The following is a 16,984-nucleotide window of genomic DNA, read 5'->3' as shown; positions in this document are numbered from 1 at the left end:
CTTCCTTGGCCAAAGCATGCTGCTTTAGCTTAAAATCTGAAACTAGGCACTGGTGGCATTGAGTGCCTATCAGTGAGGAAACCCCTCTCTGGATGAGCTGAGGGACTTTGAGGCACCCCCTCATACATCTCCAGCTGCCCCAGAAGCTTCTCTTGTGTGACCTACTGGGCTTTGGTAGCATTTCCTAACTATGTTTCAGTGTCAAGGTGTCTTTGAGTTTGTGATGGATCTGGGGACACCTTGGAAATTACCTGAGATCCCTCTCTTTGTGGATCCAGCTGCCACACATGGAGGAGGGCTCTGCAGGAATGGATGAGCTGGCCTGGCTCCATGCCTTATCTAGGGAAGGTATCCCATTTATTTCAGGGACTGACCCTACTGCTGCTTTTCCACTATGGGACTGGTCCCATACTGGTGCTCAGCCTCCCAGGCTCCCCCCTGTGCCTTTCCTCCACACGAGGGCATGGGGATACTCTTCCCTAGGGTGCTTTTGGGGGCTGAGAAAAGCCATGGGAGTCCCCAGGCTCAGAAGAAGCCTCTCAGAGGACACCAAGCTGGGACAAAGGCTGCTCCTGCCATGGTAGGATGCTCCAAATTTAACGCTGGGAGTGAAAACCCCAGCACACCCATTAGCTTCAAAAAGGGGTCAAAAAGGACAAAAACAAAGCAAAGGACAACAATGACATACAATGCACTGTACACACCCATCATCCAAATTTCTGAGCCACAGTGAAGGGTAAGCAGGGTGAAGACACTGCCATATTCAAACAAAATTCTTTTATTGAAAGTGTAATGGAAATTTCTTCATATTGCTTTGATGAAATGAGAGACAGCAGCTGTAGACAAATATGCTTTTCTATAAACAAATGCAAATGGATAAGGTAAAAATAAAGCATTTTTCTTTAACTTGTACCTTTAAGCAATGTAATCACAATATATACACAAAGAAAGCTAAAATAAAGCTATGTTGAAACCAAAGAGTTTCAACCAATACATTAGATAATTACAGATTGTGTCAATAAATACCCAGTTTTTAAACTGTTTAACAGGCAACTTTTTACACAGATACCAAGAAGAAAAAAAATTATATATTTACAATTCAGTGCCTTGGGTGAAAAAAAAAGAGAAAAAAATCATTTTTTTTCTTTTTTGGCACCAACACAAATAAAAAGAATAAATTATTGAAAAAAATCCACAAAGGCAGGAGTCAATCCCAATCATTCATTTTAAAAAAGTGTGTGTATATATATATAAAATATATGTGTATATTTTATATATATAAATACATATATGCAGAGAAACTTAGGAATGTTATAAAATATATTAGTGCCAATAAATACAGAACGGTACCAGACTTCCAACTGTCAGTATTTTTGATGCAGTCTTGAAGGACAGAAACTACCACCTAGGGAGATAACTGATGGGGATTTTTTCAGTCTAAAGAAATGACAACAAAAAATAACAATAACAATAATAATAATTATAATAATAATAATATATATATATCCAGGAAATCCTCCATCTGCCAGTAGTATTCCTACAGTTGCCCTCCTGCCTGGTGCAGGGCCCCCGTGGGCGATGCTTTGCGGGAGGATGCTGCAGCGAGCGTGGGGCGAGGACACGGCTCCACTTCTGAGTTGACCAGATTCCAGAGAAGATGTACAATTAAATAGTAATAATAATGATTTAAAAAAAACCCAAGCAAGCCAGCCTTCACCATATTCGTACACCATAAATTTCCTAAATCGCCGGCAGGTTTGCATGAGGCACCTGTTGATGAGCAGGTACCTGAGAGCACCACCCATGTCTTCGGGGATAGGAACAGTTCAGCCAACAGAAATATCCTCAAATCCATATGTTGCCGCCAGGCCCTGGCGGCAACATCCATATTTTGGGGTTATTTCCCCATCTGTGTGTCTCTGCACTCCTGGGAGTTCCCTCCAGCTACTCCCAGGGCAGCAGGGCTGGGACAACAGAGCTGTCTCCTCGAGGCCCCTGTGCTGGTAATGCCAGGAATCACTCCCATCACCAAATTTTTCAAGTGAGAATTTAAAGCCAATAGGCTTTAAATCCATTTTGTTCTTTTCCATACCACTGGTGTAGGCACTTAGTGTATCACTGATGTACAGATTTTATGTCCAGTTACATCTTGTGGCCAAATAGTCTATTCTCAGCCTGACTGAAATAGCCAAGGCAGTCTCCAGTATCCTTCCTAACTATGATCTCATTTTAAAAACCAAAAGTCTTCAGTTGTTCTTTCTTCCCTCAAAAACCATACTTGAAGGATAAATAACCCAATAAACTTCATATCCATCTATTTTACTTGAATCACCTGATTAACCTATGTTAAAAAAACAGTACAATCAGCCTGATCCACTGGATTTTGGAGCTGTGACATCCTCAGTGTTTGGGAGTCCTAAGGAGCGCTTGCTGAGGAGCTTGAGCTCAGTGTTGCTGTTTTGGCTTTGCTCTCCCAAGGCCCCCCCGAGGGCTGCAAAGGTCCTTATTGTTACACCTCCCCACTGCTGCTAACAGTTCCTCTGCATATTCAGGCACCAGAACTGATGGGGAAAGATCTCATGGCCAAATCCTTGGGAAATTAAATAAATTATAAAATAATTTATAAAGAGGGTTTGGGTTTTGTTTTGAGTAAGTTCTTGTTATTTCTTAAATAGCTGAAAGTTTTGCTTGTTTTGCTCTCCACAGGGATATTATGGAGACCAAACACCATCTGAGGGCTGAGAGAAACCAAGGGATGTTGCATGAAAGCTTCTGCCATCCCTGTCCTCCCACCCACTTGTGTTCAGCATTTTTAGAAATGTGAAGTGAAGACCAAACAGCCAACATCACTCAGACTCAGAAAAACCAGGGTCATTTTCCTGTTGGAGACCTTATTGCCCTTCCAGGTCATCAACACACCACAGTGCTATTCACGTACTACAGGTAGAAAATAAATAAATACAGACATATTATGCAAAAAAAAAATGATTGTACACATAATACATCTGAGGTATTACCAATTTAAATAAGATTTCATGCTAGTTCAAGCTTCGGTGGCTAGTTAAATTCTGGAATTTGCAATAAATAGATGAAGAATGATTATGCATATAGTGTATGGATCTCTTCTGTAAACCTCGTCCGATTTAAACGTAAGAGCGTGTTGGGCTGACTCTTACGCAAACCACGAATTTTCACAATAAATACAGTTTCAAAAACTTGTCTTAAAAAGTTCCTGCAACACTGAAGCATTTCTAGAAGGGACTGTGTGTACGACTGGCAACATTAGCAAGGAGTATTTCTCAACAGGTCTTTTTATACAAAACACAAGGAAATTCTTAGGTGAAAGTCTTTTACCCTCCCTCCCCTCCCCATCCCATCATCAAAGTTTAGAAATTTTTGCACAAACAGCGAGAGAACTGATTGTAGCTGCAGTATGTCAAAACGTCCACATTCTATAAAGACCAAAAATAATTTGCTTAAAAAGTCTTTTGGTGGTGGTGGTTTTTTCCTCCTTATATTTGAGTAGCACGTTGTCATCGTTCCAGTGAAAGTTTGCCCATCCAACTGTTCTTCTGTTTTCCTTTCAGCATCAGTCCTTGTTGCCTGAGCCACATGGATATTTCACACTTTCACCGTCTCCATCAGTGATGACTTGATGGCATCCTCCAAAAGCTGATTGTCTGTGAAAGGGGCCGGGGTTTCAGGGACGGATTCAGACAAACCAATGAGGGACTCCAAGAAACAGGAGCCCTGATCTCCAGCTTGTGGGAAACCTGGGAAATTAGGCAATTGAAACTGTAAAGCTGAGAAGTTATCAAGGTTCTCGTACTCCTTTAAGGAGTTGTAAAGGGGTCCCAAGTTATAGTCCGAGAAGGACTGGAAGAAATCCAAGGAGTCAGAGGAAAGACTGAGGTCGGCATAGCTCTTGGAGCAGGGCTCGGCGGGGGAGGAGGCGCAGCAGGACAGCCCATCACACCGCACATGGGCAGCATCCTCCAGCAAACCCCCACTGTCCTGGTTGGCATTCTCGTCCAGGCACTCAGAGAGGTGTGACAAGTGGCCAGGGACAGGTTTGGCCTCACTGCCATGGTCCTCAATGAAGAAGTCAGCAGGGTGGAAGCAGCTGAGGTCATCCTGGCCACGGCCACCCTCTTCCTCAGCATCCGAGTCATTGAAGTGAAGGATGCGTGCCAAGCCATCATCATCCACATCCGACTGGGATTTGTCGGAGGGAAGGCTCTCGTAGGGCTCCTCCAGGTCCTCGCTGGGGTGGGAGGAGATGGAGGAATCCGTCATGTCACTGCTGCAGCTGTTCTCCCCCAGAGCCTCCAGGTCGGGGCTGAACTGGAAGGCAGGTGCCAGTGGCACTGCACGCTCCTCCAAGGAGCCCTTCCCTGTCGTGCATCCCAGTGGTTGGAGCCGCTCCCGGAAAGGGGGCTCAGCTTCTGACACTTTCTCGCTGCTCTGCTGCTGCTTCTCCAGCTCCAGCTTCATGATGGTGTGGATAAAGTGTGTCTGCACTCTGGCCTGGTTGAACTCGATCCTGCCCTCAGTGTTGCCACAGCCGTCCTTGGTGCAGCCACAGGGAAAGGAGGTATGATCCATCTGGCACAGGAAGAAGAAGAGTTAGAGGATTAGGACTGAACCTGGTGGCACAAAATCAAAACAGCCTGTGACTTGCCTGCCCTGAGAAACCAAGTAACAGCTGAGGGGTTTAAAAGCAGACAAAAGAATAATGAACAAACAAAAAAACCCACACCCTGCTCTTTTGAAGGGGGTCATAAAAAGTTGGATTTCAGTGAAGATTCAAAAAAAGATTTAAAAGATTAAAAAAAAAAAGGCAAAATATAATGGTCCAAAAGGAGACATAAGGGGGCAAACATGAGTTTTTCATATTGCCATTTAAAGATATCATTATCTGATCTGCAGCAACCACTAGAGGGGGGCTGTGGCACACACATGGAGCACCCATGTGCACCCATCTGACTGCAGGAATCCACCTACGCCACCTCCAGCCTCCAACCATGGCATCAAGGGAGCCAGCACTGCCCCGAATAGGGAATATGGCTCCTCAAATGCAGCTGGGCTGGCACCCATAAAAAATAATCTGAAAAATATAACGCACTGATTGAATACAGAGGGATTATCCCACTGTGCAGGTGGCCTGCACAGCTCGCTGTGGGCTGACGCTCAGCTGACACTCCCACGTTCGCCTTGAGCGCACTGGGAGTTGTGACACATGCCAAGGGAAAACAGAATTAAAAATAAAACCAGGGGGAGGAGGAGAAATCGCAGCCTTGCATGAGGAGCAAGGAGCTTTCCCTTGCAGACATTCCCACGTGGCCCAGCTCCACCAAGAGACCAAGCAAGTACGGGTCTCGTGGGGACACACGTGGTGTGTGCATTCTCACTGCAGGCTCAGGCACATCCCCATGGCTGCTCCAGCAGCACAGGGATTGCTGCACATGTGAGGTGAGAAGTGGATGCTTTCAAGCAGCGTCTGCCTTACAGCCTGGGGAGCATCTCCAAGTGCTTTTCTCACCTGCTTCATTCTGAGCACAGCTGGGAGCAGACACACTTTACAGGCTGCTCTAACTCTGTCCTGCTTGCTCCAAACTCCCCTGCTCTAACACACACATCAGCTGGAGCCGTGGTGCTTTCCCCATGCCCATAGGTGAGGGCAGTACCTGACATTTAATGCCTGCCAAGCTGCAGCTGCAGGTCTCCGGGTCGCAGACCTCCCGGCAGTCACAGCCGCAGTCCTCCCGCGACAGGCGGATGTTGTGCAGCTCCCGCTTCTCCTCCTTGTCGATCTTCTTCACCCCCACGGCTTTCAGCAGCGCACGCCTCTTCTTGGCAGGGTAGGGCTGCAGGAAGAAGCCATCCTCCAGGTCCATGTTGCTGACGTCAATGTCATCGTCCGAGATGTCTTCGATGGTGAGCTGGTTGGCCTCTTCTGACTCCTTTGTGCCATTCATGGTGAGCTAAGGGCAAAACAACAGACAAAGCATTAGGGGCCCATTGGGAACACAGAGCCATGAGCACCTCCAGATCAGGGGAAACAAGAAAGGAACAACCTGCCGCCCCATGATGCCTAACCCCAGGAACAACACCCGTGTCAGAGCCCCCAGACCTGACTAGAGCTGTTTCCTGGGATATCAAGTGTCCAAATCGGAGATTAAAAGATTTTGAGAGACGCTGAAAGGAGTCTCAAGTGAACCTCGGAAGAGAGAGGTACTACCAAAAGAGCAAAAACATCTTCAGTGTCTTTTCCATCACTTTTCAGAGATGGAGAACTACGTGAAAATCCTACACTGGAGCCTGTGTTTTCTGGAGACCCAAACAGGGTTAAGGACTGATGCCTCCAGGTCTCAGAGAGGCTCCTACTAAAAACTGGCCAATTAACTAACATCATCCACCAGCTCCTCATCAAAACCAGCACCATGCTCTTACTCACTTTCCATTTCAATGCTTCCAACTTCTCCTCTTTCAATTTCTCTTCCAGTTTCCCCCGACGGACGTTTTCCTGTTCCTTTGAAAACTCTGCCAGTGTGAACTGCCGGGAAGAGCTGTGTTTGCTCACCATCCCCAAGGTACAGCCCCCACGACTAGGCACACTCGTGAACCCCTGGCAGCGTGGGAAGTAAAACACAGTGACCCGGTCAAACTCCACATTGTTCTTCTTTAGTCTCTTGGATTTCTTCAGGATAGACGTGGCTAAAAATGGGGGAAGGAAAGAAACAAAAGAGGCACAAAGTCAGTGCTGCCATCCTGCAGATGGAATAGAAATATTACAAACAGGCTGTAAATATTACAAATGCCAGGACCTGAAATTACTCTCTCAACAGGGATTTGATGGGACAAGGCCACAACACTGCTTGATGGTTGTTTTAGGAGCTAACACTTCAAAGGTGGGATGAGGATGGAGAGGAAACTAAGCCAAGTCCTACTGCACTGGAGTCACTGATGAGATCAATCCTATGAAACAGCTGCTGCTTCTCCTTCTCGCTTGGCTTCCCCCAGGAAACATACATTTGCTTATTCTTCACGTGCAGCAGAGCATAACCAACAAGCAACCAATGTGTCTGTCTCTCTAAAGCCACACACCCCACCCCATGTTCAGGAGCCCATGGTCTGCTCCCAGGATGCTGGAGCACCAGCACTCCAGCTCTGCCCAGCTCCAGCTTTTGTGGCAGGGCAAAAAACAGCCCAAACAGCTGTTTTTTCTGGTACTTCCTTTCACCATCCACTGGGAGGAACTCTGAATCTATAGTTTATTCTCAAGAGACTCATTTGAGAGCAGCTGCAAAGATGTTAATCTTTGTGCAGGTGATCCCAGGGTAAACATGGCAATACATGACTCTGGTTTATCTTAAACTGCTGAAACATGCTACACACCATTTAAAGCAGAGCCTCTCCAGAGATACCTGGTCCTGCACAGCTGCACATGCAAACACAGCAGATGGAGGGGGACTAATTAGTCAGGGCAGGTTCAGAGTCAGTGAGTTTCCACGAATGTAGCTGGTGAAGGAAGCAAAGCAAGGCACAGCTGCAACTGTTTGGCCAGCTACACCCAAATTTGGTGGGGGGGGGGTATTTTTCGTCCTGTTCTTTGCTGGTGCATGGGTGCTTTGGTTTCCACCATGGAAATTATGGGAAAAGATAACCAAAAAAGGATGGGTGGCTCCTGCAGAGCTGGCATCAAGCCCTGTTCTTCAGGTGGCAGAGCCACGAGCAAGGAGTTAAAGAAGTACTGTGAAAACCTGAGGGGCTTGTCTGGTTTGGCTGGCCCTGAAGGCTGGGAAAGTGCAAGACTGGACAGTTAGCTGCACCCACATTTCACAAGTCTCACTTGCCAAAATACAGCGTTTCAGTTTCATGTGAAAAAAAAAAGAAAGAAAAAAAAGAAGCATTCACCCAGCTGTGTCAGCAGCTTCTGCTCAATAGCTGGGGGTTCACACTGGGTGCTGCAGTGGCTCTGATGATATCTTTGCACTGCGCATTGCACTTTCATAATAACCTTGACTCAATCTTCTAAAACACGAGCTCTTTATCAGAAAGCAAGTTAACCACCACAATCATCTATCGACTGAGCTGCTGCACTTTGGCATTTGCTTCTCTCTCCCTGCACCCCTCCTCCAAAATTGTTTTCCCATTCCTGACCCTTTTCCAATTGAGACAGGGAATACAAAAAGTTCATTGTTTTGTCACAAAACCTGGGAAGACAAGCAAGAATGAGACTCTTTATTATTACAAGACTTCTAAAGCCTTTTCAGACCACTGTGTGTTTGTGTATGTCTGCTAAGTGGACCTTAACTGCTATATACAGTGGGTGTTCAGTATAATTTACTAGGCTGGACCATTTCTCCACTGTGAAGATGTTCCTCTATTGTATTTTTTATTTTTGCCTTCACGTGGCAGATAAAGGATTTTACAACCCTGCCTTCTGTGTGTTTTCCTAAAAGCTCTCAAAACTGATATTGCTGTGAAAACAAAGTAACATTTATCTGTACTAGCTGTGGAGGCAATGTCAAACGTCTCATGTTCTTTGGCAATGTACCCAACTTACGCAGGAAACAAGTTCTGAAATGGTAATTAGGCTACTGGTTAATAATTTTTAAAAAACAGCATTAGGGGCCTTTGCTGTCTGATTAGTTTTTGCCTATGCAACAGCTTCACAGGGAATTGAGGGTTTGTGGGATGGCCCTGAAGGATGGGCTTGGAGGCACCCACATGCCTCTGCACACCCAGGTCCTTGGGTTTCTATTCCTGAAAATTTGGACTTCAGGAAAAATATTGTAAAAGAATGATAAATACTGGGAGGAAGGGCTGAGAGAGACCACCCTGAGGTTGCTGGATGATTATAAATTAGTGTCGTGACAGGCATTACAGCCAGTTCCACCCATAAAGGTGTGCTTCAAGGGGGTCTCTGTATGGTGAAGACCCACGACCATGCTACAAAAAACCCATGGAGAAGTATGGCTGATCCCAGGAAAGGGGCTGCCAGGGATACTCACGGGTGAAACTGGACGTTAAGGCAGAGCTGGGCCTGGGCTCTCCGCGGGAATTCTCCTCATCAGTCTCCCAGCCTGAGGATGCTGAGGAGAGGGGGGAGCAGGAGGAGGAGGAGCAATAGGTACTGTCATCTCCCAGCTCTTCATACTTCCTTTTCAATACTCCGCTCATGGCGACGTCGTATTTTTCATATAACTGGAGAACAAAGGAGAAAAGCAAAATGAAGCAAGTGAAATACTGGCAGTTTCTGGTGATGACCAGGATGGCTTTAACACCCAATAAGGCTCCTCCACCGGGCCCACTTGATCACACAGGTGTGATTTCCAAAACAGTGCTCCCCGCAAATACCACACCTAACTATCCTTGCTGTGGACACCTGCTGAATTTCACTCCCTGTTTACAATTCTGGAGAAAAAACAACTGTCCCAGAAAACAAACTGTCCAGAAACCAATTCAATCAACACAAATGTTATCAAAGAGTAAGTATTACATTTTGCTTACTAATTCTTTTATGTTCACTCTCCTTATGCAGATCGCTTTCTATGCAGTTACAGCTTTAACGTCTTGCTAATTACAAAAATAAGCCAGTTTGCAGAGAACAATCTGTTGGCATGATTTACTTGCTACAGCCCCCCGGGGAAACAGACTTATTAAATGAAGCACTGAAATACAAATATATCAACTGTGAAGAACAGCCCTTCTCCTCACGGTGCCTTTCATAGTCAGTCCCCCATTCAATAAGCTATTCTTGCTTAGGCTGGGTTATGTATCAAGTATAGTAGCAATTAAAAACAGCGCAGCTAATTAAAAACAAAGAAGCCCTGTATTTGCCTAGATTCCTAAATTTCCTGCATGCTTTGCCCCTGCTCATCTTAAAGAAAAAAAATCCAAAAATAACTGTGGTGCATCTTTTAAACTTTGCTTTTATAAAGTTTTTGCAATTTCAGGAGACAGAAAAACCCCACAAAAGCTACAAACTTTGCCTGCAATAGGTTTGGACAATGCTCTCAGGCACATGGTGTGATTCTTCAGGTGGTCCTCTGCAGAGTCAAGAGTTGGACTTGATGATCCTTGTGGGTCCCTTCAACACAGGATATTCTATGATTCTAATGGATATCAGCTCCCACTCAAGCTGGGATGCTCCTGCACTGATGATGGACCATTCAACATTTCAGACACTGGCAACACCATCCTAGCTGCCCCTGCTTCTGCAGAAGTCTCTGCCAGCTTATTTTAAAGCCAGTGAGCCATATCCAGTGCTGAAATCCAGGCTGCTGCCAGAGGGGTGACTTGCTTCGACCCCATCCCACCAGGCTGTAAGACACAACCACAGTGGGAGAGATGCAGCCTCAGAACAGAAACTCCTTCCAGCAAGGAGGGGAGTGCCCCAGCAACATGGAATGTTACCAGCCACTGCCTAATACACAAAAGCTAAAGCATCCCTAAAATCTGGGCAACACTAGACAGTAAACAGCCCTGGGATGGTGACAGCGCAGATACAAGGGTGCCAGACACCCAGTCCTCATCCCCTCCCACCACCTAAAACTCCTCCACAGGCTCAATTTGTTCTCTGCAACCCTAACACTTTCTCACCCTCTTTTGCATGTCTGAAGTTAATTTATGTCTCTGAAAAAGAAGGGAAAAAAACCAAACCTGAGTCTGCCCTTCTGACAGCCATGAGCAGGCAGCACAGACACCACACCAGCTTCAGAACCTCCCCACGATGGGATTTTCAATGTCCCAGCAGCGCTGCACAGTATCACATTGCAGGATGGGAGCACATACAGTACCTTCCAAACCCTGAACTAACCCTTGCTAATTATGTTTACCATCAGGTTCCCAGGAGACAATAGCCCCCTAAAAGGTCAAAAAAGTCCCTGGATGAAGCAGTTCCCTGGCCTGAAGAAGTTAATCATTTGCTGCAGCACACATTTATGGGGCCAGTACGCCCCCACAGCCCCCTAAACCTGGGGGGCTGGGGAGAGGTGATCCCTCCATCCCTCCTCCTCCTCCTCCTGCAGACCTGGAGCTGCAGGTGGTTTTGCCACAGAGGGGTTGTAGTCTTTTTGGCCTTAATCCAGAATAGAAGGTGGATTTGGCCACCCTCCAGCTCCAGCAGCACATTTCCTACCCGACACCTGGATTAACCCCTTCCCTGCCTGCTCCACAGCAAAGCTGAGCTCACAGGCAGCTGCAACACCCAAAACAATGACCTGGCTGCATTTACAAAACTTTGCAGTTTTATTATTTTTATATATGTGCCTTCTGCACTATCTCTTATTTGCTTGAAAATAAACAACCAGAAGAAACCCTTCAAATCCAAGACAGGGGTCTGAATCAAAGCCTGGGCTGCAGCCAGAGGCTTATGGACCTCATTGTCCACACGCTATGACCAAGATCTTTGCAAAAAAATCCCACACCTGGCTTGAAAGAGCACCAGTGTGTGCCACAGAGTGGCCACTCGCTGCTCCAAAGGACACCTGGGATTGTGCCAGTGAAGGTTGCCACTGTAGCTACAGGACAAAGAAACCACCTCCTCAAAAAGGCCCTAGGGGAAACAAACATCCAACAGCAAACATCCTAAGAGATACAACGTTGATCACATCCTAGCCTCGTGGGAGACATCGGAGGGTGGTGAAGCAGCCAAGATCACACTACTGAGACACAGGTGTCTCCCAAAGATGCAACCCTGATGCTCAGGTCACCTGCAAACCCACCAGTCCATCAGGAACCGCATCACATGACCCCAGACCACAGGGAATACCAAAATGCTTTCCACAAACTAGAGAACTGACCTAACACAAACACCCAGCCAGAGCCAAGGCAAGCTCTACATAAGATGGTGCAACTCTATTTATTTATTTTTTAAATACTATCATCCGCCAGAAGGATGAAGGGAGGTGTGTGCAGATCCCATCAATGAGAATGAGCCAAAGGCATAGGAAAAAACCTTCACTTCTGGCATACTGTCTTCTTCAAAACACCTATTGTTTTGTTAATGCAAAGTAAGTGCAGTGCAAAGAGGATTCTCAATTAATGGGAAAAAGCTGGTGAACCTGTTGCCCACCAGCCAAATACATTAATTTTCCCCTGTAATGCCTTCCCCCTCTTTGATGATTTATGGCTGTGATGTTTTCCAGTCAATTTTTCAAATCCTCAGGAACAATGTAGTGGGGCTGCACCCATTGGCATCTACTTCTATCCACTCTCAAAAAATCCTCCAGATGGGGGTTTTACTATCAAAACCAGGACCATCCTCTCCTCCCCTGCCCTTCTCATCCCAGCTCTTTGGGAGCAGAATTCCAGCCAGCAATCTGGATGCTGCCTTTAAAGCCATGTCACTAAAGCCACTGGCCACTCAGACAGAAAAGCCCAGAGGCCCTTCAGACACGAGGATATTTTAATTGCAGTAATTTTGCAAGGAACCTTAAATCCACAGCGATGTCTTACCAGGAAGTCCCAAAAATGTCCACAGTAGCATGGAAAAAATAAGTATCTGTATCTGAGTTTGCCATTGCAAATCTCTGCAGGCACCACTGAGTGCAGGATTTTACCACCTTCTCTTTCCCTTTTTTCTTTTTTTTTTTTTTACATAACCTGAAATAAAATAATCCTATCTTCCTTTTAGTTGCCAAAAAAGACATTCTGTTCTTGGCTAAGACTTCTTACTCATCTATTTTACTGAAAACAGCTTTTGGAACAAGTACATAATGCAATGGATCAAACCCGCAGGAATTCCTCTCTGGCACCAGAACTCCCACTATCCTGGGAATACTTTCTAACAAATATTTAGCCCAGATGTGCATTCCTTTCTTTCTCTCTCCCTAATTTTTTTTATTTTTTTTTAAGCATTAGAGTTGGGGTGGAGGGAATAAGGGGGGTTGTCTAGTTGGGGGGAAGGGAATCAAATCTGCAAAGTCCCATTTCTGGCGCTCAGCAAGTCGCAGGGTAAAGCTCTAATACACTGGAATGTGAGGAATTAATGTTTTAACTATCCTCCTCTTGGACGACGTCTCAACAGTAAATATTTCAAGTAATTTAGATTTAAGAAGGTTTGGCATTTGTTTAGCCAAGCACAGAGGAAGGCAACTAAAACCCCTACTAGTGTCCAGTCTCTGAGAGATTGCACAGAGAGGCATCGTGGCTTTGGGCAGAATTATGAGGAGAAGATGTTTCAGTGTTACATTTTGGGGCTGTAGATGTGCTTTGAAGCTACAGGCGACTGCAGCAGTGCAAGCAAAGCAAAGGAAACTCCTCACAGCAAGTCCAGCAGCTGCCTTTGCTTGTTCCACAATTCCCACGGTATTGCAGGAGAGCACCTATAAGCAAGGATATTTTAAATTTTGAGGGCTCTATCGGTGAAGCATCCTAAAAAATGGAAGGATCCCAAATCTGTGCATGAGTTATTGAAAGCAAAGTTTCTTTTGCCAAGCAATTTGGGTAACACCAAGAAAACAACAATCCCCTCAATGCTGCAAACCTCAGTGCAATGCACTAAAAATATTTATTTTCTAGTGGCTTTTTGGGCTGATTTGCTGCCTTTAAAGCACAGCCATCTGCCTGCAGCCCAGGAAGACAAAGTGAACTCATCCGACTACACCAAGGTGGACTCTTCCCCGTACACCGGGACAAGGGCTCGGGCGCCGGAGTGAGTTAACAACTCTGCTGAGCCGTGAGTCAGAGCGGCTCCCGCTCCCTCCCCCAGAGCCGCAGTGGCTGTGCAGGTCTAGCAGGAGTAAATATTAGTTTAAAAAACACCACCGCATATTTTAGCCAGGTATAGCTCGGAAGGCAACTCGTGGGGCAGAGCTGGGGATAGTTTTTGGGGTTGGTGTTTATTTGCACTCTGCCATTTATTGCGGGTAAGGCAACCTTGGTGTGAGAATCATCAAAAACTGGTGTGGAGCTGAGCTTCCCGTTTAGCTATCTCAGAAATTTGATGTCTAACAGCAGTGGTGATTCCAGTAACACCTCTGAGTTACTTAATAATCACCACACTATCAACACTGATTCATCGCTCGCTCATTTAACTATTTTAATTCTTTGCATATTTACTTAAGTGGTTTCCCCAGTGCCGCTGTGACAGCCTCTGTGATGACAACACTTCCCAATTCTGGAGCTAACAGAGCCAAGGTGAGCAGGATCATCCCATCGGGACCCTTCAGGGGACAGTCCCACGCGTGTTCCCAGCCACGCAAAGCTGTGCTTTCCAGTTCAGACCAGATTATTTTCACTCAGCTGGGTCTAAGGTTTCATAACCTTGCTCTGGTTAAAAATAGCCTTTGCCTACTATGCAACAGCACATCCCAAAGTACCCTGTGCCACGGAGTGGGAGTATGAATCAGTCCATAGCACCACGAGTTTATTCTCCTGTCAGAGACTGAACAGGCAAAACGCCTTCCCTGGGAAGAGCATCAGAAGTGTTTACTCCATCTCCTAATTTTTGGAAGGCCACCAAGGGAGGAAAAAAAAGCCTTGTCAGATTTTTCTACCAAGCCCCTATTTCTCACTGACAGCTTGAAAGGTAAATAAGAAACATTAGCAAATACATTAAAGGTTATCTGACATAGCCAGAATGAAAGACGGTTCAGATGTACTCGGCGCAGATTGTGCTGTAATAAACAGGAAAACAGCGAAGTGTGCTTTGTCTAGGAAAATCCTCTATTTGATCACACCTCATGAATAATTCACACCAGGTTTCCATATTTGTCCTCCTGTAGGTACACGTTGTGCGATACCTTCCCTGCTATATATACGCACGCATTTCCTGCGCTGAATTATTAAAGGCTTTGCCGGGAGCTGTGGAGTCTCTCCGTGCAGAGAACAAACGCACCATCCCGAAAATAACCCCGCCCCCCCACCCTGATAGGCTTCATCTGCAAACTGCTCAGCGGAAGAAAACTAAAATAATTTTCATGGAAAAATAAAAACTAAAAAAAAGTTGGTGATGAATTCCAAGTAGCAAATGACAAGACTTGACCTGGTAGTTCTGGGTTAAGGGTTGGACTCGATGACCTTAGAGGGCTTTTCCAACCTTAATGATTCTCTGATTCTGTGACTTTGAGGTTTGTAAATGGCCGTGAGGCTTCTTCTCTCCATCCATCCCACCCAGGCATTTTAGGCGTTAGTAATGCTGAAATGCTTTAGGAAAGGGCTGTCCCTATGTGTCAGCCTCTTCCTACACCGACATTATGTAACTCGGAGGTGACAGACACTTTGGAGGATGCCGGAGGGGGGGGGGGGGGGGGGGGGGGGAAGAGAAGGCAAGCAAAAAAATCCAAAACTATAAAAACCTGAGAAAACTTCGTAGTTTTGGGAGTTTTATTCCTTTTTCCCCTCCTTTTTTCTCAGGTGGGCTGTAAAAGCTGCGATGTTTTATTACGAGAGGAGGCGGTGGGGGGTGCCCCTCTCCGTCTGTCCGCCCGCCGGTCCCTCCGTGTGCCCGTCGGTAGGTGTTGCTGTAGCGACGGGAAAGCATCCCCAGCCGGACGGATTTGGGGAAGAGCGAGCCGGCAAGGCTCCCCCCGCCAACGTTTCTTTCAACATCAAAAAATTGGAACCGCAGCCGGGAGGATGGAGCAGAGCCTGGACTGCTCAGGCTGGGGTGGAAACTCAGCCTTACTCCTAGTAAATATTATAAAGGTGTTCGGATGTCTGTATAGCACTGCCGATGGGAAAGTGCGGGGTGCCGGGGGCGCAGCAACCCCCCCTTCCCTTTCCGCCAAGGAACACCGTACCCCGCTTCCCCGGGAGGACCCGGAGCTCCCCGCCGGCTCAGCCCCAGCCCCGGCCCCGCCGGGCTCCGCTCGCCCCCAGGCAGGAGCAGCGCGGCCAGACGGCGCCGCTGCGGCGCGACCGCCCGGGAACGAGCGGCGGGGACCGGGAAGGACCCCCGGGGCGGCGGGGACAGCGGAGGGACTTGCGGGGCGGCGGGGACAGCGGAGGGACCCGCGGAGGGACCCGCGGAGGGACCCGCGGGGCGGCGGGGACGGATCCCGTCCTCTGACCCGGATCCCGACGGCCGAACCCCGCGCCGGGCAAGCACCGACCTGGGTCCGAGAAGACCCCAGAGCCGCAGCCCCGACTGGTAGAACACAAACCTCCACCCAGCCCCCGCCGGCGCTTCCCCACATCGCCATCCCGGCTGCCCGCGGCGGTCCCTACCTGCGGCGGCGGCGGGTCTCGTCGCGGCGGCTCCGGCTGCAGCGGCGGTGCCTGGCGCGGCGCCTCCCGCTCTGCTGCCGGGGCCGGGCCGGGCTGCGCCGCCCCGCGCTGCCCTTTTCCGTCAGTGGAAAACTCCGGGCTCTGACGCAGGCGGTGACAGGAGCGGGGCCGGCCGGCCCGCCCGGCTTCCTGCCCCCGCCGGGCGGGGCGCTGAGTCAGGGGCGGCGGGAGGCACCGCCCCGCACCGCCCCGCATCGCTCGCACCGCCCCGCAGGCACCGCATCGCTCCCCACCGAGTTGAAGCGGCGGGAGGAGGCACCGGCGAGAGGGGGCACGGGCGACAGAGAAGCCCCAAAGTGGATTTGGGTCCCAAGGGAGAATAGTGTCCCATAAGGGGTTGGAGAGTGATGGGCACAGGGTAGATCCCAAAGTGGTTATGGGGGGCTGGGAACCCCAAAAGGGATTTTATTCTCATGGGAGAGTTCTACCCCACAAGGAGCTGGGGAGTCACAGTCACTGCTTGGCCTCAAAGTGGCTACGGGGACTGGGAATCCCAAAAGGGATCTGAGTCCTGCAGGGAGGCTGTGTCCCATAAGGGGTTGGGGAGCCACAGGCACAGCATGGGCCCCAAAGTGGCTCTGAGTACCATGAGGGGCTGGGAACCCCAAAATAAATTTTATTTCCATGGTGGTGGTGGGGTATATTCCCTAAGGAGTTGGAGAGCCACAGGCACAGTGTGGACCCCAAAGTGGCTCAGAAAGTACCACAGTGAGCTGGGAATCCCAAAATGGATTCGGGTCCTATG

General features: G+C 47.9%; 1 protein-coding gene across 1 annotated transcript; it reads right to left on the bottom strand.

Moving 5' to 3' along the window:
- Positions 1-762: 762 nt before the first annotated feature.
- Positions 763-16,319, bottom strand: CSRNP1 (cysteine and serine rich nuclear protein 1). Its single transcript, XM_071559874.1, has 5 exons — positions 16,180-16,319; positions 9,018-9,210; positions 6,458-6,717; positions 5,688-5,984; positions 763-4,605 (listed from the first exon to the last, which is right to left on the bottom strand). Exons 2-5 carry the CDS (start codon positions 9,184-9,186, stop codon positions 3,622-3,624), a joined length of 1,710 nt encoding a protein of 569 aa, XP_071415975.1. The 5' UTR covers positions 9,187-9,210; positions 16,180-16,319; the 3' UTR covers positions 763-3,621.
- Positions 16,320-16,984: the final 665 nt, after the last annotated feature.

Source organism: Pithys albifrons, chromosome 7 (assembly GCF_047495875.1).
Source record: "Pithys albifrons albifrons isolate INPA30051 chromosome 7, PitAlb_v1, whole genome shotgun sequence".
NCBI lineage: Eukaryota > Metazoa > Chordata > Aves > Passeriformes > Thamnophilidae > Pithys > Pithys albifrons.
This window is presented reverse-complemented; position numbering and strand designations above follow the sequence as displayed.

Bases quoted from the DNA above. Each gene is read 5' to 3' on its own strand.
- CSRNP1 (XM_071559874.1), bottom strand. From the start codon at position 9,186: ATGAGCGGAGTATTGAAAAGGAAGTATGAAGAGCTGGGAGATGACAGT. The intron at 5,985-6,457 runs GTGAGTAAGAGC...TTTTGCCCTTAG, and splicing joins TGGAAGCATTGAAATGGAAA to CTCACCATGAATGGCACAAA. The intron at 4,606-5,687 runs GTACTGCCCTCA...TTCCTGTGCCAG, and splicing joins TGGCAGGCATTAAATGTCAG to ATGGATCATACCTCCTTTCC.